This window comes from Hyperoodon ampullatus, assembly GCF_949752795.1.
Source record: "Hyperoodon ampullatus genome assembly, chromosome: 13".
Lineage (NCBI taxonomy): Eukaryota > Metazoa > Chordata > Mammalia > Artiodactyla > Ziphiidae > Hyperoodon > Hyperoodon ampullatus.
Window position 1 is genome coordinate 38,371,078 of NC_136926.1, and position 27,095 is coordinate 38,398,172.

Here is a 27,095-nt window from a genome sequence, read left to right on the forward strand (position 1 = left end):
GGTACAGTATTTCTACAGTCCTCAAGGTATCATCCAATGAGGAGTTTAACCTCTACTGGACAGCTGGAGGGGGGAATCAAGAACCCCCCTCTCCTCACCCAAAAACTTTTTGAGGGCTGTTTATAGATTTTTAGACTTTTTTTTCTCTTTCTGTTGTATTTTTGCAAAAGAGATTAAGCCTATGTACATTTTGTTGCTTGACGAAACTTAATGAGGCTTTTTCCCTTGTCAGTGTACTTGGAAATACTGAGGAATCGTTCCAATTTGCCATAATTTCTCAGACACCCGCTGGCAGCTAGCCATAGGAAAATGTTTCCCTGTTCTAAGATTGAAGCAACTCTGGGGCTGAAATTTCATTTTGGTGAGACACACTTTCATAAATGGTCATCAAACATTTTGTTATTTCACGTTTGGATGATTTACTAGCTATCTATTACTGTAAAATAAACCACTGTAAAACTCTGTGGCTTAAAGTTATTCTTCTTCTATCTCTGATCCTGTGAGTCAGGACTTTAGACAGGGCAGCAGGTATAGCTCACCTCTGCACCACCATCGTAGGGTCTTAGCTGGGGTGATGGGAATGGCTGAGAGCTAGGCGGCCTGGGGGCAGCTGGGCAACTCTCTCTCCTCATATGACCTCCCCTGGTGAGCAGCTTGGGCTTTCTTACAGAATGGCAGCCTCAGGGTAGTCAGACTTCTTATGTGGTGTCTCAGGGCTCCAAAAACAAGTCTTCCAAGAGTCAGAGTAGAAGCTCATAGTCTCTTAAGGCTTGGAAATTGACATGGCAGACAGCTTCCTTTCTGCCATATTCTGATGGTTAAGTTTTCACAGAGACACCCCCAATCCTACCCTGCAGACTCAAGGAGAAGGAACATAAATTACACGTGTCAGTGGGAGGAATAGCAAAGAATCTGTGGTCATCTTTAATCTACTACAGGTGGCAAATCAAAAATCCCCCCTGCCCCGCCATTTACTGTATCTACAAAAAGGAGATTCTTTCTTTCTTTTTTTAAAAATAAATGCATTTATTTATTTATTTATTTTTGGCTGTGTTGGGTCTTTGTTGCTGCGCGTGGGCTTTCTCTAGTTGTGGTGAGCGGGGGCTACTCTTCGTCGCAGTGCACAGCCTTCTTATTGTGGTGGCTTCTTTTGTTGCAGAGCACGGGCTCTAGGCATGTGGGTTTCAGTGGTTGTGGCACGCAGGCTCAGTAGTTGTGGCTCGCGGGCTCTAGAGCACAGGCTCAGTAGTTGTGGCGCATGGGCTTTGTTGCTCCGCGGCACGTGGGATCTTCCCTGACCAAGGATCAAACCCGTGTCCCCTGCATTGGCAGGCGGATTCTTAACCACTGTGCCACCAGGGAAGCCCCAAAGGAGATTACTTCTATCTCACTCTGTGCCTGCCTTAAAAAGATAGATATTCAACGCACTTCATTTCAGAGTTCTTTCTATATAAAGATTACTGACCGCAAATGTTTTGATGGAAAAATTTTGATCTCACATTCAAATTATGACTTCATAATTATCTAAAACATATGCATGCCTGTATGCAGATATTCAAATGTATATCCTTAAATGTATTAGATATTTTCCAAAGAATATTGAGATGTATTATCTGTTCCCTGCATCAGCTCTTAGGTATTATTATCTTCACTTTGTGGTTGAGGAAGCTGAGGCTCTGAGTGGTTAAGTGTCCCAGATCCCAAAGCTACTAATGGTGGAAGAGGCAGGACCAGAATTCGGTTAGCTGCATACTTTCACTGATGGCTTCCTTGAATTCTGTAATAGAGGTGGAAGGAAGCTACAGACTATGGTAAGGACTTTTGATAAATACATATCATCATTTTGGATGTTTATCTCCTAAAATGAAGAGAAGATCCTTTGCTTCAGGCAAATACTTGGTACTTACATGGCTCTTCTACTTACAAAGTATTTTCACACCCATTTTTTTACTTTGTTCTACATGCTGATCTCATGAGAGAGGTAATACTAATGGCGCCATTTTTCTGATGAGGAAACAGAAGTACAGAGAGGTTAAGTAAAGTGCTTCTGTGGGTCAGACAGCTAACTGGTAGAGCTGGTGCCCAAGCCCAGAACTTTAAACTCTGAATACTGTGATTTCTCCCTCTCTGATCCCCACTCCCCAACCCCAGGTTCCTTGGCTTTGGAAGGCTTGGAACAGCACATAAATGGCCTAATTGTCTAGGGTGGCACCATCCTCTTCAAGGAGAAAAATGGGAGGCCTCAGAAAACTGAGTAACCCAAAGTGGTTAGAGAAAGGCAAAAAGATCAGGGCAGTGCCAGCACCATTAGAGGAAATGGGGAACACTAATTGTAGGCAGTTTCAACTTGTCTCCAGGCAGAACTAATACTGTTACGATTTCTGCTGATGCATGTGAAATCAGTTGCTATAGCAATGACCAATGTTTCTTGGAACTTGCTAACAGCAACAGGCCTTAGGAGTGAAATCTCTCCTCTGTTAATCATGCTTCTGAGGCTGATAGTACTGAACTTGGCTCTACCATTTCAGCACCTGCACCATGTTTTCTTCCTACCATCATCTCCTCCCGGCCAGAGGGTAGGGCAAGACTCTGCTCATGTCACTTGATTGACATGTTGACAGTGGCCCTGGGAATGTGGCTCATCTGTGGTTATGCTCTGGGGAAGGGGAGCCAGGCTGATGGCGAGAAGGACAAGGCAGGGGTTTGGAATCTGGGTTTGAACCTGTGTCGGTGAATATTTGGGTAGAGCCAGTATCTCACATACATCTATAGATGTCACAGAGAGACTAGGGAATAAGTGAAACAGCATTAAGAAACACCTCCCCTTTTCCATTTAGATGTGAGCAGCGTGTCTGAACGTTGACTGGAGCTGAGGACATGTTTCCTAGCTCCCCATTCCTTCGCCACTGCCACCCTGACCCTCTTTCTCTTTTCAAGCTCCTTCTTGTGTTGGGACCTTTGCATTAGCTATACCTTCTCCCCAGTGTTCTTGGTATGGCTGGTTTCTTGTCATTCAATCTCCACTTAATAATCACCTTGATAATAATCACTTAATAATCTCCTCTTAATAATCACTTCCTTGAGGACCCAAGCTCAAAGCAGCCACTTGGATTCTCTGCATAGTGCTGATCACTATCTGATATTTTCATGTTCCTTTTAAAAAAAATTTTTATTGAAGTATAGTTGATTTACAGTATCATGTAAGTTTCAGGTGTATAACACAACCATTCAGTCATATATATATCTGTATATATTGACATATTCTTTTTCAGATTCTTTTCCCTTATAGGTTATTACATAATATTGAGTATAGTTCCCTGTGCTATACAGTAGGTCCTTGTTGGTTATCTATTTTATACATAGTAGTGTGTATATGTTAATCCCAACCTCCTAATTTATCCTTCCCCCACCTCCTTTCCCCTTTGGTAATCGTAAGTTTGTTTTCTGTGTCTGTGAGTCTCTTTCTGTTTTGGAAATAAGTTCCTTTGTGTCTTTTTTTTCCTTTTAGATTCCACGTATAAGTGATATCATGTGATACTTGTCTTTCTCTGTTTGGCTTACTTCACTTAGTATGATAATCTCTAGGTCCATCCATGTTCCTGCAAAATGACATTATTTCATTCTTTCTTATGGCTGAGTAGTGTTCCATTGTATTTATTTCATGTTCCTTTACTTGTTTATTTTACATCTTTTCCCCACCCCTTTACGCCCAGCTGAGAGGCAGGTTCATGGGAGCAGGGGCTTTGTCTGTGTTGGTCACTGTAACCCTTAGAATAATGTCTGGCCCGGGTGCTCAACAGTACGTGTGAAATGAATGAACCTAGCTCCTGCCGTTCTTTAAACCTGGCACACTCTCCCTCACATCCATGCCCTTGCACCTGCTGGACCCCCTACCTGGAATGCCTTTTCCCTCCCTCCTTCCTTTTCTACCTCCCCCTGATTAGCCAAACGTCATCTCATGCTGTCGAGAATGCAGGGTGAGACAGGTCTTCTAACTTTAATGTTATTCTTAGTTTAAAAAACTTTGAGTACAGAGACGTATCAGAACTTGATCTTCCCTAGAGCTGGAGCTTCCCATGACCCTCTCTGAAAGAGAAGCCTGTGAACAGTGTTCCTGCTGTGTGAGGGGGCACAGCTGGGTGGGGAAGAGTCCCAAAGCTTCGTTACCTCCCTGCTCGTAAGGAAAGCCATTCCCTACTGGAAAGGAGGCACAGAAGACACTTAAAGTGAGTGGTGGAATTTCTCTAGGATATCATAATAAGACATTTATTAAAAATATTGAGGGAGTAGTTAGAGAGACCCACAGCTCATAGATATCATGGCAGTCACTCTTCCTTTACTCTCTTTTCAACCTCTGAGTGGATTCATTTTTCTTTTTTTCCTTTCTTCCAAATCTCCTAAAACCCAGTCCTGTTTCATGTTTCAGTCACCTACCACAGCCAGCATGTGATAAGTACTTCACTCCACGTTCCTGGCTGGCCTTTACTATTTTCAGTTGGCTTTTGCTTTTTGATGAAACAATTCCCAGATTGACTTTTTTGTGGGTCAACACCATAACAGGTCAGGTTTGAATTTTGGTCTGTTAGATATTTATGTTTCTTTAAGAAGAAAATAAGAACTGGATAATCCAGAAAAAGGTTTAAATGTCATCTCTCTACCCCATAAATATCTCACCCACATCTACTAGTGTAATGATAACTCATTTGAGGGCAGTGAAATTCAGTAGCCTGACCAGGAACTAGTGCTATTGACTATCGCTTCTTATTTATTTTTCTTCATTCCAGCTTACTATAAGCCTAACATATTCAACACCGGAGTATTGAGTAGTTGAAGAAAGACAGACATGAATTACAGTGTAATTAGGTTCATATGTCACTGTGACAGGCAACTGAATAAATCTCCATGTTATTGCACATGTAGCCAGAAAAGCTCTGCTATTTATTCTATTTCTCTTAGTTCCTGAAGAGCCAGTTCCTTTTCTGTGGTGACACATAACCTGCTTGCCAGTGTCTTGTAGAAACTTCTAGAGTCTAAATCCAAAAGCTTTTAAATTTCAAAGAGGTCATCAGATAAGACAGACCAGTGTACAAACAAGACAAGAAAGGCAACTTTTACAAATGAGTCACGTCAATGGGTATCTATTATAGAAGATACAAAGATTAGTATAAGAGAGTTGAACAAATAATTATAATTCAATTAGCCACAAAAATAAGAGCATGTTGTTGTGTCGAATGACTGGATGGTGCAGAGAAGGTCTGGAGCCAGGACGGTAAGGAATTAAGCCTAACTTCGGGTCTGGAGAGTGGAATTTCCATCCAGGATGGAGTTAGCTTTGTAAGGATTAACGTATATCTTGTCCCTAGATCTGGGAGAACACAACAGATGCGAGGGACAGGCAGCAGTAACTGAAGACAGAAAATCTAGGTCGGCGCCCTCATTCTGCATTTGCTAGTTTTTAACTTTGGGTTGGTTATATAGCTTTATGGCACCTTAGTTGCCTCATCTAAAAATTGGAGATGGCAATAATTCCTAGGCCACATAGAGTTGTTGCTATGATCAAGTGAAATAATGAGTATATAGGTGTTAATGAACTGTAAAACTTCATGCAAATGTTTATTGTTCTCACCTTGAATTGAACAATGTATGTAATTCTAGAGGAATGATCACAAGTAATGGCTTCATTCCAAGCTTGCACAAATGCATTTTGAACTCAACCTTTAAAATCAAGGCTACTCCCTTGTCTTTGTGACAGTAGCTTTATTAGGTGCAGAAAAGCAGTGAAATAATTCAAGTGAAGTAGTCTGTGCTCAGATAAGGAAACAGCTCCTGCATCCCCTCTTAACTACACAGACATTACATGTGTTCACTGTGGCCCACAGGCTCAGTGTCTGGGACCAAGACTGTTTGGTGGTCAGAGTCCCAGGTCTGTCCTTGAGCAAATCAGTCCACCTCTGGGCCTCCATTTGCCAACTTCAGATTAAGAAATCAGACAAGTTGATAAGTAAGGACTCTTTTATCTTTAAAGATCATGTTTGCATAAGAGTTTGGTTTTTGTTTGCTTGTTTTGTTTTGCTTTTGCTTACTTTCTTTACCAGTTTGCAAGTCGTCTCTGGAGCATTAAATTTTATAGTATTGTAAATTCACATGCAGTTGTAAGAAGTAATAGAAAGTGATTCTCTGTACACTTTCCCCAGTTTCCCCCAATGGTAACATCTTGCAGAACTATAGTACAATAGCACAAGCGGAGTGTTGGCATCGGTAGAGTCAAGATACAGAAAATGTCCATTATCACAGGTTCCCACATTTCTCTTATATAGATAGATACACCAACTTCCCTCCCCTCCACCTTCTCCTTAATCCCCACCAACCACTAATCTGCTGTCCATTTCTATGATTTTTCATTTCAAGGATGTTATATAAACAGAATTATACAATGTATACCCTTTTTCCCCACCATGAGCATAATTCCCTGGAGCTTCATCAACATTGTTGCATGTAATGCAAATCAAAACTACAGTGAGGGGCTTCCCTGGTGGCGCAGTGGTTGAGAATCTGCCTGCTAATGCAGGGGACACGGGTTCGAGCCCTGGTCTGGGAGGATCCCACATGCCGCGGAGCAACTAGGCCCGTGAGCCACAAGTACTGAGCCTGTGCGTCTGGAGCCTGTGCCCCTCAACAAGAGAGACCGCGATGGTGAGAGGCCCGCGCACCGTGATGAAGAGTGGCCCCCACTTGCCACAACTAGAGAAAGCCCTCGCACAGAAACGAAGACCCAACACAGCAAAAATAAATAAATTAATTAATAAATTCCTACCCCCAACATCTTAAAAAAAAAAAACAAAACTACAGTGAGGTATCACCTCACACCAGTCTGAATGGCCATCATCAAAACGGTCCGGGAAGATCCCACATGCCGCAGAGCGGCTGGGCCCGTGAGCCATGGCCACTGAGCCTGTGCGTCCGGAGCCTGTGCTCCGCAACGGGAGAGGCCGTGACAGTGAGAGGCCCGCATACTGCAAAAAAAAAAAAAAAAAAAAAAAAAGTTTACAAATAATAAATGCTGGAGAGGGTGTGGAGAAAAGGGAACCTTCCTATACTGTTGAGGGGAATGTAAGTTGGTACAGCTACTGTGGAGAACAGTATGGAGGTTCCTTAAAAAACTAAAAATAGAATTAACATATGACCCAACAATCCCACTCCTGGGCACATATATGGAAAAGACAAAAACTCTAGTTTGAAAAGATACATGTACCCCAATGTTCATAGCAACAATATTTATAATAGCCAAGACATGGAAGCAACCTAAATGTCCATCGGCAGATGAATGGGTAAAGAAGATGTGGCATATGTATACAGTGGAATACTACTCAGCCGTAGAAGAGAATGAACTAATGCCATTTGCAGCAACATGGATGGATCTAGAGATTATCAAACTAAGTGAAGTAAGACAGACAAAGAAAGAAATATTATATGATATCACTTATATGTGGAATCTTAAAAAAAATGATACAAATGAAATAGACTCATAGACATAGAAAATAAACTTATGGTTACCAAAGGGGAAGGGGTGGGATAAACTGGGAATTTGGATTAACAAATACACACGACTACATATAAAATAGATAACCAACAAGGACCTACTGTATAGTACGGGAAACTGTATTCAATATCTTATAATAACCTATAATGAAGAAGAATCTAAAAAAAGAATATATATATATATAACTGAATCACTTTGCTGTATACCTGAAATGTTGTAAATCAACTATAATTGATTTAAAAAATAAAAATAATATATTTTTTCAATTAAAAAAAAGATTGTTGCATATATCAGTACTTCATTCCTTTTTATGGGTGAGTAGTATTCCATGAGATGGATACATCACAATTTGTTTCACCATTCATCCATTGAAGGACGTCTGGGTTGTCTTCAGTTTGGGGCTCTTGTGAATAAAGCTGCTATAAACACTTGTATACAGATTTTTGTATGAACCCAAGTCTTCCTTTCTCTGGGATAAATGCCCAGGAGTGCCATTGCATATAGTAGTCGGATGTTTCATTGTTTAAGAAACTGCCAAACTGTTTTCCAGTGGCTGTACCATTTTACATTCCCACCGTAGTGTATGAGTGGTCTACTTTCTCCACATCGTCACCAGCATTTGGAGATGTCACTGTTTTTTACTTTAGCTATTCTGATATGTGTGTTTGGTATATAATTGTGGTTTTAATTTATATTACTCTAATGACTAATGATGTTGGACATCTTTTCATGTGATTATTTGCCATCTGTCTGTCTTCTTTGGTGAAATGTCTCTTCATGTCTTTCACCCATGTTCTAATTGGGTCATTCACTTTTCTGCTATTGAGTTTTTGCAAGTTCTTTATATTCGCTATTAGTTCCTTGTTGGAGATGTGGTGTGCAAATATTTTCTTCCACCCTGTAACTCGTCTTTTCAATCCTTTAACAAGACATTTTTCCAGAGGCAAAGCTTTTAATTTAGATGAAGTTCAACTTATCAATTTTTCCTTTTATGTATTGTGGTTTTGGTGTCAAATCTAAGAACTTTTTGCCTATCTGGTGATCCTAAAGATGTTCTTCTAATTTTTTCCTAAAAGTTTTATGTTTTATATTTAAGTCTGTGATCCATTTTGAGTTAAATTTCATACAAGTGTGAGAATTGTCTGTGGATACTCCAGCACCATTTGTTGAAAATGCTGTCTTTCCTCCACTGCATGGCTTCTGCACCGTTGTCAAAAATTTTTGCTTCACCATCAAACATAGTTTAGACAACTCAAGAGGAAGAGAAAAATTGATTGCACTTACATATATTTTTGTTTACTATATTCTTTTTTCCTTTTTTGACATTCCCGGTCTCTTCTGTTTATCTTTCTGTTTGGAAAATTATTTAGTTATTCTTTCTGAGTAGGTCTGCTAGCTACAACTCATCTTAGTTTTCCATCCTCTAAGAATGTCTTCATTTCCCCCTTTATTCTGGAAGGATATTTTTGCTAGATATAGGATTCTAGGTTAGTTGTTTTATTTGTTTGTGTGTTTTTTTCCACATTTGAAAAATATTGTTTCCACTTCCAATTTTTCTGATGAGAAAGCCACTGTTGTTTGAATTGTTTTTCCCCCACAAGTAAAATGTTTCTCCCTTGCTGCCTTCAATTTTTTTTCTCTGTCTTTAGCTTTCAGAAGTTTAATTATGATGTGTCTTGGCATGAATTTCTTTGGCTTTACCCTGTTTGGGGCTCCTTCAGCTTCTGAATCTGTAGGTTTATGTCTCTTGCCAAATTTGAGAAGTTTTCACAGCTATTATTTCTTCAAGTCCTCTTCCACCTCCTCTCTCTTCTCTCCTTTCAAAACTCGGATGACATGAGTGTTAGATTTGTTTTGTTTTGTTTTGTTTTGGGCCCACAGGTCCCTGAGGCTCATCTTGTTTTCAATCTATTTTCTTTTTGTTGTCCAGATAAAATACTATTCTACTTTCCAGTTCACTGGTTCTTTCCTCTGTTCCCTCCATTCTGCTGTTGAGCCCTTCCAATCAGCTTTTTATTTTGGTTACTGTATTCTTTTTTTTTCTAAATTTCCATTTGATTCTTTTTTTTTTTTTTTTTTTTTTAGGTCATCTGTTTCTTCGCTGAGACTTTCCATTTCCTTTCTGAGGTTTTCTATCTTTTTCATTTGTTTGAAACATTCATAATTGCCCATTGAAGCAAGTTTTCATGACTGCTTTAAAATTCTTGGCAGGGAATCCTAAACTGTGTCTTCTGGGTGTTGGCATCTATCGATTGTCCTTTTATTATTGAGTTTGAGATTTTTCAGCTTCTTGGTATGACAGTGATTTCAAATGAAACTGGGATATTTTCGTATTATTTTATGAGACTCTGGGTCTTACCGAAATCCGTTTTAAGCTGGCTCTCTCTGACAGGACTTCAGCAGGGCAGGGGTGGGCACCACCTCATTGCTTAAGTGGGGGCAGAAATCCAGGTCCCCCACTCAGCCTCCATTGACACTTGATGGGTGACATTTTGTTCATTATCCTCATAGCTCATCACTAAGCATCAATCCTGGGCAGGGGTGAAAGTTCCAGCTCTCTCCGTGGTCTCCTCTGACCCCACAGTGGGGTGGCCTTGTTATCACTAGGCAATGGTGAGAGTCCTGATTCTCCAGTGGGCATTCTCTGACACCACTCCAGAGGGGTGCTGGGGCACCTCATGGTGGGGAAGTCTAGGCTCCCCACCTGGGCTTGGCTAGCATGGGGAGAGGTAGGGCCACCATCTTTGTGTGTGTGGCATTTGGCTGGAGCACAGCTTTTATTATTTAAATGTCTGCCCCTTTCCTTGAGAGGGCAGGCTCTTGTTGGGACCTTTTTCATCTGTGCCCTTTGGTGTTTCTAACTTTGGTTAGAGTTGCTTCAATTCTAACTATGGGGCACGTGAAACAAAAAGAAAGGAGAACAACTCACCACCGTGTTGTTCCATGGGTCCTGAGATCCCTAGCTAGTCTGCCTTCTTTTCTCCACCTATCAGAGTCTTCTTAAATTTGTTTTAAATCTAATGTCCAGGGTTTTAGTTATACTTAACAGGAGAGGTGGGAGAAAGTGTGTCCACTTCATCCTCCTGGAAGCAGGAGTCCTAAGCTTTAATTTTTAGCCAGCTTGGTTTTCCAAGCTCAGTATTTTATGCACATGCGGCATCACTTAACAAACCAGAAGGGCACCAAACCACCTGCAGGAAACATTTGTTTCTAGGATTTATGTAAGAAGAAAAGCGTCTACCACGTGCTTGGCACTTTACGCATAATTTCACTTAATCCTCAGAATAATGCTACAGGGAGGGTATTATTAACCCTGACTTACCGAGGTGAGATCTGAAGTTCAGAGAAATTAAGTAACTTGTTCCAGATCACACAGCTAATAATTGGCAGAGCCAGGATTTGAGGCCAGTTTTGCCCACATTTTTCTCCCACCACAGGCCTCAGTCAGCTTGTGAGCTCACTGACACAGAGATGATCTTTCCTGCTTCTTTTGTGTGCCCATGCCTAGTAAATCCCATGCAACTCCAAATCAGTTAGGTGAAGCCTATTCAGATATGTGTGGTTATGTGTATAAATGTAGATATAACTGCATCAACAGGGAGGAGTCCTCTACTTATAGGAGGTAATTAATAAATACCTATAGGATCAAATTAGTGAGATTCCACAATGCTAACATGTTCCAGTATTGCTATGTTAAGTGTGCCCATGGTATAATAGACGGATTCCGGTAGTAAATAAATACCTACAGAATCATAAGTAAAGCAACTCATCAACACTCTTTATAGGAATGCTTGCATTTTGGAGAGAAGGAGACATTTCTTTTAGAGCCTAAAACATTTGTCTGCATGCAGAATATCCAGATAATATTCTTTCAGTTGTGAAAAAGCATTGACTTTGTCTAAGGTTAATAAGCTGCTCATAATTATGGAACACAGTCCTTTCTGAGTCAGGCATTTCAACCCCTGTTTTAGTGTGAAATAAGTTGTAGCAAAATTATTTCCTAAGGAGCCCCATACACACTAATGAGTTTAGACCTATTTCGTGTCTCTGAAATTCGACTTACGTAAGCTTAAATCTATTTCCTTCTTTTTTGCTTTCCCCGTTTTTTTCTTTTTCTTGATATTTGGCAATCCTTGAATTCCTTGGAGAGTTTCAACTTTGAGACAGCTATGAATAATTCAAGTTTAATCCTGCATTCATTCCTTTCCACGTTCAAAATCTGACGTCTTTTTTTTTTCTGTTTGTGAACTACAGGAGTTTTTAGTACAAGATAGTGATTGAAAAGAAAGACTGCTAAAGGAAGTGCAGTATGTGATGTATTATTTATTTATTGAAAACACAGGTGGATTACATGTATGATATGAATGTTTCTGTTTCTCAGATTTTAATAAGACTTGATTCTTATGGAGTTAGAGGAAGAGACTGACATTTGCTGTAATCCTATCAGGGGCCAGGCACTGTGCTGACCTTTTATTAGTGTCTCAGTGACCATTATCCTGGTTCTCAGGCCTTAAGACTCAGACTGAAGCTACACCATCAGCATTCCTGGGTCTCCAGCTTGCCAACCGCAGCTCTTGGGGCTTCTCAGCCTCCACAATTGCATGAACCAATTCCTATGCATCCTATTGGTTCTGTTTTTCTGGGGAACCCTGCCTAACACACTCCATTTCTGACTAAGACTTCTAGACACCTTTCCGTCTCTGAGCTTTTTCATACTTTAGGTCCCTGGAGACATCACAAGGAATGCCTTTGAAATGGGGTTTGGACGGACACCCCTCTCAGGTAATTGTGGTCCCGTCACAGGAAGGGCAGCCTGGGGAGTACAGGCACCTTAATATAAGGTGCCCACTGTTAACTCACATTGTCCAGTCATCTCAGGGGGGTCTGGGGTCAGTCTGCTCAGGGTACTGGACAGATGGCTAAAGCTGAACTTGGGGTCTAGAGCCCAGCCCTGAGTGGGGAAGTGATTACCCAAAGAGACAAGAGAAAAATGAACCAAAGAGGGTTGCAAGCCAGTCCTAGAGAGCACTGAGCGCCAGGCCACTGTCCCATGCCAGTCCAAGGGGCAAGCAGGGAGCCAGAGAGGAGGGCAAAGTCAAAGGTTCAGAAGCCCAGCAGAGGTAGCCAGGAGAACAGGATGGGATGGGATGAAAGAGAGATGCAGATGTGAAGGTAGACCAGAAGTCTCCACTGTTGCAATCCATGACTCTTTTCTATGTCTGCCTGCCATGTGGCCATGAATGAATGGGTCCACCTGGTTGAAAGCCCTGTGCAGTGGTAATTTTCATTCAGTTTATACAGCCCCATCCTTAGTCCCACTTTAAATCAATATGTGGCTCCATCCTGTCTTTTGAATATTTTGTTTCATTCAGGAACACAAGTTCATGACTCGGTCAAAAGAAGCCTTGGTTTACAACACCATAATCCAGTTCCCCATAAATTTCTATCACACTGATAATATCTTTAAACATATGAAATGGCACTTTGAGATTCTTGGAGATTATTAGAGTAAATTTTAATTCATTTTAGTGTCTTGTAAATAGCAGGCAGAGGAATGCTGTTCCTGTTTTATCACTTGCTTTTCTTTCTTTCTTTTTTTTTGGCTACATTTTTCCAAAGTTTGAAAAACAATTGCTAATAAACAAACAAAGCCACAGGAATTATTCCAGTTCAAGGGAATAAACAGATTTCAAGGGATCAAAAGAAGTCACCAAAGTTCAGCTAGCAGTGCTTTCGTTACTGTATTACACAAGCACATTGGTGCTGCTATGTGTGAAGCTGAAGACATCACAGTTTCCATTTCATGCTTAATCTTCACGTGGTTTTGCTATTCTCATTTTACCTAAAATAAATTTAAAAAATAAACCAACCAGAAATACATTTGGGGAAAAAGGGAAAATGACCTGGGCTGGATCTTGGTGTTCTTCCAATTCCAGAGCAGCAAAAGAAAACCTCTTCCCACTCCCTTTTTTTAATACTATAGGAATGTGAGAACGACAGATGAGCCAACCCTGCGCCATGTTTACCTGGCTTCAGGTGAATCAGAAGGCTGCCCAATGACCTGGTGAAATTGGCAGTGTGGACATTTTAGATTTGAAAGGATAACTATCCTCTTACCTTTACCCAAACTGGATAATTTCCTCAGCTCATCATTTTGGTTAGCTAATGGAAATACAATTGTAATCATCAACTCCATTTATCTTTTTTTTTTTTTGTGGTACGCGGGCCTCTCACTGTTGTGGCCTCTCCTGCTAAGAAGCACAGGCTCTGGACGCGCAGGCTCAGTGGCCATGGCTCACGGGCCCAGCCGCTCCGCGGCATGAGGGATCTTCCCGGACCAGGGCACGAACCCTTTTCCCCTGCATTGGCAGGCGGACTCTCAACCACTGCGCCACCAGGGAAGCCCCCATGTATCTTTTTGATAGAGATTTCCAAAAGAAATAAGATGCATGTGTTTTCAGTTAAAACTATCTTTTCAGAAGGTTGGACAGTAAATCATCACTGAAAATAAAACAAATACCACCAACAAAACACTCTTTGCTTAATATACTGTTCTTTTTTTTTTTTTTTTTTTTTGCGGTACGCGGGCTTCCCACTGCTGTGGCCTCTCTCGTCGCGGAGCACAGGCTCCGGACGCGCAGGCTCAGCGGCCATGGCGCACGGACTCAGCCGCTCCGTGGCATGTGGGATCCCCCCAGACCGGGGAACGAACCCGTGTCCCCCGCATCGGCAGGCGGACCCTCAACCACTGCGCCACCAGGGAAGCCCAATATACTGTTCTTTAGTGCCCCTATGCAAGTGTGTATAGTGTTAGCACACCCAGTGCTGTCTGTGTTCTGTGTATTCAAGGGTGGGGCAGGTGGGTGCTGCTAGCCTGAATTTTCCCACTCTGGGCATCAGAATCTTGTCTTTTATGGTCACCTGTGTTCAAATCTATTTATAACAACCCCTGAAAGTTGTTTGGTTTGTTTGTGTGTTTTTGTCTTTTTGTTTTTTGTTGTTTTTTAACGCAGGGTCTGTATGAAGACAACAAAAGGATTTCTTGGGAGTGGTTGAAATCACACTCTGTGATAAGTGAAGACCTTACACAATTTGCCACTCATGTGTACATACAACAAACCACACAGAAGATAAAGTGGGGTTTGCTATTAGTTACCAGTTCCACTCATTAAGGACCTGGTTGCCCTTAGGCAGTGGCTGTGGTCCAGGCTGAGTCCTTCTTTTTTTTTTTTTAATATAAATTCATTCATTCATTCATTTATTTATTTATGGCTGCGTTGGGTCTTCGTTGCTGTGCGCGGGCTTTCTCTAGCTGTGGCAAGTGGGGGCTACTCATCGTGGTGGTGCACAGCCTTCTCATTGTGGAGGTGCACAGCCTTCTCATTGTGGTAGCTTCTCTTGTTGTGGAGCACGGGCTCTAGGTGTGCAGGCTTCAGTAGTTGTGGCTCGCAGACTCCAGAGCGCAGCCTCAGTAGTTGTGGTGCACGGGCTTAGTTGCTCTGGGGCATGTGGGATCTTCCTGGACCAGGTCTTGAACCTGTGTCCCCTGCATTGGCAGGCGGATTCTTAACCACTGCACCACTAGGGAAGTTCCAGGCTGAGTCCTTCTATCATTATTGTGTCATCCCTGATCTAGTTTGTACTTCTTACTTTCAAAAGGTCTCTCCTAAGCTGGTCATACATAACTCTCAGTCTTTGTTTCCTAAAGCCTAGGAACCAAGTATCTCAAAGTCCTCTCAGTAGGATTAGCATTCTTCTGAGTGCTAAGACTATAGATGGAAAGTTGAAAAAAACCCATTTGAAGGGCAACATAAATTAACCCTTGAAGGAGAAGTGAATCCAGATGGCTCACTGTCAGGAACAGGGACACTGTCAGACACTTCCTGTGAAACAATTAGATGCTCTCCCAAAGTGGTCACTCAGGCCATGGTTGCTTAGTCACTTTGTGCCTGATTTATGTGCTTCTAGTTTTTGTGCACATGCCTCACCCTCCAAGAGGCTCCCAAACATACACCTGAAGGCAAAGAACAAACTATTACTGCTGCCCAGGGCGGAGGAGTGGGATCGTTATACCAGTCATGGAGATAGCCCTAATTCACCTACCGCTAAGACCCTTATTATGTGAAAGTTGAACATCTCACAAGGCAAGACTTCTCCTGGATCTTTTAGATCCCTGCCAGATTTCTCCTGGATCTTTTAGATCTCTGCAGTAAAGGAGTCATGAGAAGTCACCTTCTCGCCTCACTTCTGGTAGCCTTTGTATTGTTTGGCCATGGTTAACTGTCATAAATACCCTCTTTCGTACTGTTATGTTACAGTTTTGCTCTACCATGGTCTGCTAGGGTATAATTCTATGTAGAATAGAATTACAGAGTCACACAAATGAGAACTGGAAGGGGTTTGGAAGGTTGTTGAATATACCCAAACCCTCGTTTTACAGGTGAAGAAACCATTAACCACGGTGATGCCATGTTTGAACTCAGACCATTCGTTATGCCTTCCAGAGTAGAACTCTTTGTGCTGTCTTAGGAGGGAGGCCTTTGTTGGAGTCAAGTGTTAACTGCTCCAGAAGACAAATGTCCCTTTCAGGCCCTCTTGGGTCTCTGAATTCCAGGTCATCACGTAGCACAGATGGTTTTCAGCCTTCCTGTCCCTGGACCCTGAAGAAAGAGGGCTTGAAGCCTGCTATGAAGCTCATATGACATGGTGTGGCCACTGCCATGCCCCCAAGAATTATACTGAAGCAAATTTTTGAGCATATTCTCTTGAGGTACTTCTTAGTGGATCTCTAAGGGAGAAGAGAGCCCAACTTCATAATCAAGAACATTGGGTGGGGCTTCCCTGGTGGCGCAGTAGTTGAGAATCTGCCTGCTAATGCAGGGGAAACGGGTTCGAGCCCTGGTCTGGGAGGATCCCACATGGCGCGGAGCAACTGGGCCCGTGAGCCACAACTACTGAGCCTGCGTGTCTGGAGCCTATGCTCCGCAACAAGAGAGGCCGCCATAGTGAGCGGCCCGCACACTGTGATGAAGAATGGCCCCCGCTTGCCATAACTAGAGAAAGCCCTCGCACAGAAATGAAGATGCAACACAGCAAAAATAAATAAATTAATTAATAAACTCCTACCCCCAACATCTTCTTAAAAAAAAAAAAAAAGAGCATTGGGTGCCAAGAGGATGCATTGTGAGTCTAAGCCCAGCCCTGGCCCTGGCCCTCCCCATGACACCTGGAGACTTTCAGCTGCAGATATCACAGAACACTGAGGACAAGTCCTTAGTGACAGTTAGAAAATATCTTTTCTGTTGGTAATAATTGTGCTTTCATGAGCAATTAAGGAGTCGAAAACAGTTTTGCTTTTTGAAAACTTGGTCTGTTTCCCGTCGAAAACAGTTTTGCTTTTTGAAAACTTGGTCTGTTTCCCCTGGAATAAGGGTTGAATCCCTTAAGGAAGCCAAAGGTAACTGCATGGCTTTGACTGACAGAGTTGCTGGGGATTTTATAGAGGAATTATTTTAAAGACCTGCCAGGGGGACTTCCCTGGTGGTCCAGTGGTTAAGAGTCCGTGCTTCCACTGCAGGGGGCATGGGTTCGATCCCTGGTTGGGCAACTAAGATCCCACATGCCGTGTGGCGCATGAGCAGTGACAGATCTGAAGCACTATAATGCAAATAAAAATATTTGATTTCACTGATGAATAACTAATTTAAAATACCTAAATACTAAGGAGGTTGAAACCAGCCTGGATGCAGATAGTACCACAACCGAGCATATGCAGTTCCTAGGTGAGAACTGTTGAGTGGGGATCACATCCATGTGCAAGGCGGTCTGCATCCTGTTAGCCCTTGCCTTCAGAGGCTCTAATGAGATTCATGTCCCCATGTAGATAAGTCCTAAGGAAATAAAATTCCATGAACTAATCTCATCTTGGTTTCACTAGGGATAAAGAATGCATTTTAACAAAATAATAAAGGACAGTTTATTTTTCAGGAAGCTGTAGCCATATGTTCCCAGATGCTGCCTTGCTCCAAAACTCAGGGAAAGGAGGTTTAGGCTACTTACTTTGAAAAAGATCCATACTCAAATTGTTATTTCTTAGAACAGAACAACAAGCACTCCGAAATAGTAAATGTTACCAGAACAATAATAAATAATGGCACAAATGTCCATCTTAAGAGACACTGTCAGTCACGTCTCACGTTGCACAACCAACAGCCACGTGCTCAGGCATTTCTGCAATGATTGAAGACACATCCCGAGACTTATAAACATCCATCACAGATCCGAGTGTGCATCTCAGGATTCCAGAACCACAGTCTGCTGGTTGTTGACCGTTAGTGACATACCAAGTATTCCTGAGATCTCTGCAAGACCTCTGGGTTTGTGCAACACAACTGAAATACTACTCAGTGTAAGAAAGTACCTGGGGGTAAAATAACCCTTCAGGAAGCCTAATAAAGCAGAAAGAAACGTGCCATTTAAAGCCAAAATGGCTTTCCTGAAGCATGGTCAAATCATACATGAAATACAATGGCCTTTCCCTGCCAGAGGAGTAATAGCTCATTTCTCCTCACGCCCTGGACCCTCGTTTCCTTTAAGTTTATGGCATGTTTAAGTCTACATTATTGGTCCTTCCAAGTGCATGAACTTATGACAGACTAAAAGGATCCATTTAGCCTGTAAACGGTTGAGCACAGAATTGGCATGATTTAGACTAAAACTTGCTCCACTCTGAGGGCACATCATCATCCAGTATGCAGAGATCATCCAGATTAGAACTTATCTGGGCCTTTTCCATCTTCTAGATACCCACTTGCCCCAGACTTTTTTTGCAGTTTCATTCCTCCCAGCACTACCAGCAGACCTGTGCTGGGGACACAGATGGAGGTGAAGAGCGTTCTCTATTCATACTAAGAGAGAACGTCAAGTCCTTGCTGAAACTGTCATGGGATTTTCTGTAGACCCTGAATAAATAGAGCCTCTCCAGTCCCCCACCCCGAGACGCCCTCTAACAAGGGCTGTCTGTGGATTGAGCCAAGATGGGGGCTCTGTCCTAGGTTGGGTTAGTCCCAAGCAAACTGTGAAGCAGATGAAAATTAATTTCCCACCATGCTTCTCCCCACACATCCAGCCCAGGCCGGGGCAGGGGCCTGCTTCTTCCAAGCAGCGGGCATCAGCCTGGATTGAAAAACTCCACTTACTGAACACAAAGCACAGTTCTGCCCCCAACATCTGCCTTTTAACCAGGGTGAAAACTCAAGCCAACAACCTGCCAGAGAGACTTAGAGAAAGCTTCAGATGAAGGTAGAGGCCATGTGTGTCCCATTCATGTGTGTATCCCCAGGGCCTGACCCTTCAGAGGAGTTCAATAAATATTTGCTAAATGGATGAATAAATTAGTGAATGACATGACATGGCAGAGCTCAGGCTGCTCTCGGGGCTGGTTTGACAAGAAAGGACACTCCAGCAGCAGGAGCCGGGGACAGAGGAGAAGGATCCTTTTGAGTGAGCTGCTCCGCAGCCCCCACTTCCTGGCCACACACACCCAGCAGGTCTCTAGTGCCGGGGTCACCGCCCCCCGCCAACCTCCCCCAGCCGTCTGAAGTTCACTCTGTCAGTAGCATCTTACACTTGGCCTGAGACCAGCAGGGTAGAAAATGTCCTCGACCTCAGACTCTGTTGTGCATTTTCCAGGATGGCATTTCGGGTTTGGGTTGTTTTGGGTGGCTTTGTTTGGTTGGTTTTGCTTTTTATAAATAGTGCCTTGAGCTGCTGATAAAGTAGCCTGGTTTCCATGGGTGGCCCTGAGATGCTTGGCATTATTTAGAACTACTCTCTTGTCTTAAATTAGTAACAAGATCAGAGGAATCTGGATATGTTTAGGTTAGGTTTCAGGTCTGGATACTGTATATAGGCTGGCATTTGATTCTTTCCTTCTTATTTATGTCCACGGGTATATGAACACCTCCAAGTAGCGAGAAAAGAGGCAGCATGTGGATGAGAGCAAAGCCGTTAGCTCACATATGTCCCGCCGGCCCAGAAAACATGGAGGTTTTGCCTGTCTCTGTTCCTGTCTTTTGTTGGCTTCAATGTCAGTTTTCTTCTCGTTCTTTATATAATTATTGACTTCTGTGAATTCCATTGTGGATGCCACTGAGTTGGATAGTTCAGTGTATAAGCTAACTTAGAGTTAGCTTATGGTTAACTATAACTTAGAGTTAGCTTATGGTTAACTAACTCCTCCCTAGCTTGAACCCTCCTTTCCCATCCTGAGGTTTTCTGGACCTTGCTGCAGGCAGCTACCCGCCCTTCCCCCAGGGCCCTTCCCTGCATCAGGACCCACTGAGTGAGCAGAGCTGCTCCCACTGTCCCAGGGAGCCTGCGTGGGACGGGCCGGTTGTTTTCAAGCATTAGAGAAAAGTCTTCACTGGCAACAGTGGAGAAATCTGCTGATTTGGGGTTTTTACCGTAGAAGTGGGCGGAAAGGGAATGTGCTGCTCGTTCCTCTCACCTTGATGGTGGTTGCTTTTCTTGGATAAAGTAGCAACATCCCTCTAACACTAGCAGTTGTGACCCTTGAGATTGAATGCGCCTATAGCAGCTCTCGTTTTTTCAAACCCAGAATGGGGTGACAAAAATCAGTTTACTGGAGGTGTTAAGACGGTAGATATTACTGTTGCCGGATGAGAGGCAGCATGGGCCAATGGGAGGAGGAACGGCATGGTTCCCTCCAGTGTCTCGTGGTTCCCATGCTTCCCTGACCTTCTGTGGTCAGGAAAGGCGTGTGAAGACAGGCCCCAATTTGGGTTTCTTTAAACCTAAGAAGTTAGGTCGTATACCTTACCTGCTTCCCTTTAGAGGCATTTGAGACGTTGGCATATGTGTGGTATCTGTTGCTTCCCTTCCTTTGTTGGGAAGTGCTCTAAACCAGAAATGATGTAGATGTGGAATCAACTGTGAAAGTAGCATTTTTTGGCAGCCCCCCAGAAAGCTCCCTCTGCTTTTTTTTTCCTGACCTGGTATTAACCCTGAGTGAATGAATGGGCCAGTCTTTAGTCTTTTGTTTCCAAGTTTTCCAATTCAAAGGCATGGAGTGTCCTGTGCCTGGTTCCTTGTGCCTGGTTAAATGGATTTACCAGTTGTATTATCTAGTTTTAACCTTGACAAAAGGGACACATGGCTTGAAAAGACTCCTATAAAGGAACCACGGATTAAAGATAACACTCTAACCATACAGTTCCCAAGAAAACCGAACAAAATGGCAGCAGTAGCCCTCCTGCCACTCCCACTGCAGAATGTTTGCCAACCACACTACAAGGTCACAGTGTTACAAGGTAGAAACAGTGGCAATCTAATTTTTTTTTTTTTTTTTTGCAGAGTTCTACTACACTTTATTCAAAAATTGTCCATACCTCCTAATTGAGAGACCTGAAAGTCTAGTGTCCAAATATAAGTACCCATCACGTGTTCAAAAATAATCTTCAAACTTGAACTGTAATCTTTGGAAGTTACACACACCACAATCCACCTTTGCACAGGTAATTTTATTCTCTCCTGTGGGTGCCAAGTGCTCACAGATTGTAATTTGAAACATTCAGAAAGCACATACCTGAATATTGTCACATTTCTTTACATCATGATTCAATAACTATTAAACAATTATGTCTACTAAATACAGTGAACAAAATGGTATAACTGTTTACACCATTCCCTTGTACACAAGGCTTCTGTCACAACAGCAACAAATGGAATTAATGCATACCACAATATCGATGAAGTAAGACCTTCTTTTTAAATAAACTATTCTGTTTATAAATAAACTCTGATTTTTTTTAGTACACATTTACAGACCTGATCAATAAAAAGAAACAAGACATATAGTTTCCTTTTAAAAACAAAATGTTGACAAATGGACCACTACAAGAGAACGTGCATAGGAAAGGGGGTGAGAAGCAAGCAAGGGGTAAGAGAGAGTTAAAAGTACAGCCATACTACAACCTATGTCTGTTAGCAAACACCGACACCGACATGAGGGCAGGGCTATCTGGGGGGCTCATTTTACTTGAATTCCAGCAAGTTGCAATCGATCTTGTAGTACACATAGGGGTTATATTCCTGTTGACTCAGGTTTAAGCCTGGAATATCCATAGGAGCATCAATAATAGCTGCTGCACTGCTATCTAGATGTTTATACAATTCATAAAATACTTCTCTTAGTTTCTTCATTGTTTTCTTATTGCGCTGAAGGAGCATTGCTTGGAAGTTCACTGGCAAGCCATACCTCAAAACAGACTCAACAAAAACCCTCAACGCTTTTACATGAATCCACGCAATAAACGCCTCACTGAAATTCACTTTCAGCCACCGTACAAGTGGTCCAAATTGCTTTTTCTTGTCGGTAGAAAGCCTGTTCATTTCTTCTTTGTCTGCTTTCATCTCCTCTTCATTATACTGGAAGTCACGAACGACGAATTTGTTTTCCCTGGCTTTGTGTCTGAAGTCATCAACTGCCTTCCTAAACAAGGTGACATTACACAGGTAACTGTCTTGGTCCTCTGAGAGAACATTGCTAGACCTTGGAACTACCATTTCAGCTAATGTTTCATACTGCTTAATCCAGTCATTGTGGTTTAACTTGGGAACCACGACCAGTAATGTGACGAGATACTCTGAGTCAAGAACAAAGTCATCCTTCTTCACAATTTCTGCTAGACTTCTAGTTAGCAAACTTCCTGCATTCTTTCGTTCCAAATTCTGAAGATTCCCTTTCAGGTTGTTATATGCGGATGCTCGAGATTTCAGGTCATTGTCAATCTGAGTCACTCCCTTGGCAATTATTTCAGAAATATTTTTCAGGGACTGCTTGATTGGATATTTAGCCATGTCCCATTGAAACCTTGTTATATAAGTAACCAAGTCAACCCCATTGGCCAACAGATTCTCCTGAACTTTATCTTTACTATCCTCCAATACGTCAGCCATATACTGAGCCACTTTCTTTTTTTTTTTTTTTTTTTTTTTTTTTTTTTTTTTTTTTGTGGTACGCGGGCCTCTCACTGCCGTGGCCTCTCCCGTTGCGGAGCACAGGCTCCGGATGCGCAGGCCCAGCAGCCATGGCTCACGGGCCCAGCCGCTCCGCGGCATATGGGATCCTCCCAGACCGGGGCACGAACCCGTATCCCCTGCATCGGCAGGCGGACTCTCAACCACTGCGCCACCAGGGAGGCCCCGAGCCACTTTCTTAACCACCCCTTCTACAAATGCATCCAGTTTAGCCAGTTCATCCGACAAACCAACCAAGACGTCCAGTGTGCCAACCTTTAAGTCAGGAATGTTGAACTTTGAAGTAACTGCAAGATTGTTGTTCTTCGTAGTTGCCACATGCAATTTCTCCCATGGTTGCTGACATGTTTTCTCCCTAGGAGCTGATATAAGCCAGAACTCAGTCATGTTGGTTACCAGATATTTCTTCCAAAATCAAGAGAGACTCCTTCTCTCTAGATGTGATTGTGGTTAAGTACTGTGCAGGTAATCGGCAATCAGAAGATGATGGAAGTTATGCTAGACTTAAACACATCACTTGATGTCCATTTCTAGGTCCAAGGGTCTAGATAGGTCCCTAACTATACAATGAATGGCATTTTCATCTACTTTCTCTCAAAGACCCAGGGAAGTGTCAAACGAGGAAGTGGCAGCAGTAACAGGTACAGAGGTGTACAGGCTGGCAGACGTTAACGGCTCAGCGATCCATCCCTACCCGACCTAAGCTCCGGCCTCACGACTTCCTCGACCCCAGAGCCCACGAAGCCGGCAATCTAATTTGATTTAATAAGCAGTTGGCCAAAAAACCTCCAAAAATTTTAAAATGTCACTGGGAATCTGGATGGAAACTTACATGTGTAATTGTTATGATAAATCTCAAAATCTATTTTGTGCCTTGAACTGTTAAATAATGGTAATAGCCTGTGTAGATAATGTATATGTTAACAAATAAAGAATAAAAAAAATAAGGATTTGGAGGATATATGTTCAAAATGCTTAGAACCCACTGCTCTAGGAAATGGCATCTTCTGAGGTTGATGGTCAAAGGTTGGTGGCAGGGCTTCCCTGGTGGCGCAGTGGTTGGGAGTCCGCCTGCCGATGCAGAGGACACGGGTTCATGCCCCGGTCTGGGAAGACCCCACGTGCCGCGGAGCGGCTAGGCCCGTGAGCCATGGCTGCTGAGCCTGCGCGTCCGGAGCCTGTGCTCCGCATTGGGAGAGGCCACAACAGTGAGAGGCCCGCGTACCGCAAAAAAAAAAAAAAAAAAATGGTTGGTGGCATGTTCAAAGGTAGAGGTGGCCTCAGAGGACAGGCCTGCCTGCAAAGTCTGAGGGAAGATACAGGCCACTGGTGAGAAGTAAAGAGCATGGAGGACATTCTGCGCAAACCAGGAGGACAGGAAATCTCCCATCTTTCCAGAGATACGCAGAACTAAGGAAGGACCAAGGAAAGTGGACGCCACCTCACCAAAGGAACCAGTTCCATCTAGGAGGTGCTTCTAGAGCAAAATGAATACTACAGGGTCACCTGGCCAGATGGAAGCCCATCGGGTCTAGATAACTCATGCCAGCCTCTCCATGCAGAGGTCCAGCATTCCGAGAACACAGACAGGGGTACATGGTAGACTTTTATTCGAGCCTTTGGCCCCTTGCATTTTAACAGCCTGGTGTGGCCTTTTCCAGTTAAGGTGAACAAACTTTAGAGTGTCCATCACTTTTCAAGATTTCTGGAAAGGAAAGGCTGATGAGCTCCTGCCAGTGCTGCAACATTCATTGGTGCAGGTTTTGCTTTGCAGAAAGGCTCCCGGAAGGGCTGAGCTGCCTGGAAGGGTCACCTTTTTATAACTTACACAAAGGCACCTCTGTGGATCCGCTATGGCCATGACCTTGCTGTGACTTGTGGCTGACTAGAGCCAAAATCAGAAGGAAAAACAAAAAAAGATCCAGCAGACAGAATGCTAAGTCTGATGAATTTTCACTTTTCAACCCGGAGTGTGGCTTGGTATAGGCCATGGTTAAGTAGGTTCATGCTGCACTCCCTTTCAGTGTTGTTAGAGAGGCTGCTTGAAATCAGATTAGGTGGCGGAGAGAAACCCAGGTGAAAAGTGTGCTGCAATCACCAAGCTCCATCCCAGAGACTGCAGACATTCGGAAAAAAGAAAGAGTACTTTGATTTTGCTTTTTGACCAAGGGTTTTTTTGGAGGGGTTGCACACATGCCGTTTGCTTCCAGAAACTAACAAGCCACATGTTCCCCATTAGTTACATGTGGCCACTCTTTCCCAAACACTTTCTCTTTGGGCTCCTCACCAAAGAAGGAGAAGCATTCATTGTGACTGGGGCTGGGAAGTGACAAGAGAGCTCCGTGGAGGCTGACACGGGTGTCACCTCCATTTGCAAAGCTGGTAGCAAAGTCATCAAACCCAGCCGGGACCGGCTCCTTGGCCGTGTGCTCAGGGTTGCATAGGACCTGTAAATTGCATGGTAATGGCCGGCGCCTCAGCAGGAATAGACATGTGCTTTGAGTTTTCCCAATGAGTCAGACGCACGCCTCGAGATAAATGCTGATTGCAAGCAGATGTGACGTGCGCTTTTTAAGAGGGACGGGCAGAGGGGGATCGTGTATTGGCATCTTCCACACTCTTTGAGATGACGGACTGACACTTAATGGAGTCTGGTCCCTTAACAAGAAACATTGCGTGGTGGGTGATTTCCCCCCCCGCCCCGACACCCTTCTTTCTTCCGTAAGAGGAATCTACATTTTAAGCCTTAAATGTAAACGTGTTCTGGCTCCAATTTGTCGGCTGACTCTAATCGCCTCGGAACTTACATAAACTCTAGGTGAGTAATTTCCCCAAGTATGGTGCCCCCCTTGGAATGTGTGTGCTGTGAACTCAGATTAAACTTTTAACCTCACATTTTCCTGGGAAGGATTATTATCCGTGTTTTTACTGTTTGAAAAAAAGGCAATCAGGAACTCAAAAATGTCTAGTGCTCTTTCTGTGCTTGAGTTGGTACACCTCTCACGAGCCTGCCCTTTGTGTTGTGTGTGCCGAGAGATCGTGGACACCCTTGGCCCCTAAAATTGGGGATGAGACAGCCTGTTGTGGCAGAATTGAGACTGTAGGGCACAGACACTCTCGCCTTCCTTGTAACACTCCCAACTTAACTGTGAACTGTTTGTAGGGCCCTGTGCCCTCCCACCTCAACTGCAGAAATACCGAGTATCTTTCTGCTGATGCACACCATGTCCTGTTGCCAAGTGACCTACATAACACGTTCGTCAGCAGAGCAGGAGGTCTGAGTCTTAGGTTTCTGCTGCATTCTTCCACACTTGGCTTTCAATCACCTCATCTCCTTCCAGCAACTGGGTCAGTGCTAGGCTCTCCCAGTGTTTGTCGAACCAGTCCCAGACGCCAAGCTTGAAGATACAGCATCTCTTTACAACCTTAGTCCCTGTACTCATTAGTCACTTGCTGGGTCCATCAACTAAGTCTGTTAGCCCTTTAATACCAGAGTTTTTTGGACTGAGTTGGCATCAACGTGGAAACAAATGGACTGGCTTATTCTCCCAGGAGCTTCTGGTTATTTGTACTTGCTTTTTGTTGGATGCCTACAGAGAGGCAGATGGTATGGTGTCCTGGGAGGAACAGTGGGCTGGGGGTCCAGTATTGGTTCTGCCGCCTTGGTCTGTGTGGCCTTGGTTGAGTCATTGTATCTGACAGGGCTTCAGCTTGTGCATTTGTAAAATGGAGGCATTGGATTCAGTGGTCTTCCTGTTGAAACAGTAATAATCCCATCAGTTTTATTGTCAGATTTCGAAGGAAAGCAAACACGAAAGCAAGAGGCAAAAACGGGAAACCTTCAAGGTAGAAAGTAACTGCTTATCGAATTGAACATTGCTGTGCAAGGCCCTTTTAATATGTCGCGATGCAGCATTCTGCTGAGAACACTGTGATGCTCTTTTCATGTTCTATTTCATCATCCTAAGAATATTCTGGATTCTTGAGCAAACGAGAAACACACTATTCTGGCACTGGAAGAACAAAGGGAGGCTGGAGAAGCATCGTTTCCACCCCAGTGTTTGGAAAATTGATTGAGTAATTGGTTTCTGGTGTTAACTTTCCTTTGCGCTCATATGCATAGATATTTGCCCCCAGGATACCAGGCTGCCTCCTATCCCCCTTCCTGGGCCCCTCTCCTCTGGCCTATAGAATCACCAACCAGAATCAGCTGCACTTTTTTCTGTTTCTGGCTTCCCATGATTGCTGTTTTGGTGTTAGCCTCACCAATGGCAAACAGCTGAAACTGACCAAGTAGCAGATGCCATAGGTGGTAGTGGGGCGGGGCGGTGGGAGCATCCAAGTATTGCTGTCTCTAGAAGAGAGTTGGAGGATTGGGGTCTGCTCCGAGGACCGATACCCCACACTCTGGAAGACGGCATCACCTGCACTTGTGCTTCTAGCAGCCACCACCAGGTTGCGAATGTTGAAATGCATTTTGTTATCAACCTTGGTA

General features: G+C 43.3%; 2 protein-coding genes across 2 annotated transcripts in view; one reads left to right on the forward strand and one right to left on the reverse strand.

Annotated features, from left to right (window-relative positions):
* The window catches only part of COLEC12 (collectin subfamily member 12), a gene marked incomplete at both ends in the record, with an annotated part of 170,554 nt that overhangs the window by 68,371 nt on the left and 75,088 nt on the right, over nucleotides 1-27,095 (forward strand). The gene's annotated exons all lie outside the window — the stretch shown is intronic.
* On the reverse strand, nucleotides 21,596-22,987 carry LOC307061973 (V-type proton ATPase subunit C 1-like; the record flags this gene model as incomplete). Its single annotated transcript, XM_079717375.1, has 2 exons — nucleotides 21,596-22,534; nucleotides 22,775-22,987. 2 exons carry the CDS (start codon nucleotides 22,985-22,987, stop codon nucleotides 21,596-21,598), a joined length of 1,152 nt encoding a protein of 383 aa, XP_079573501.1.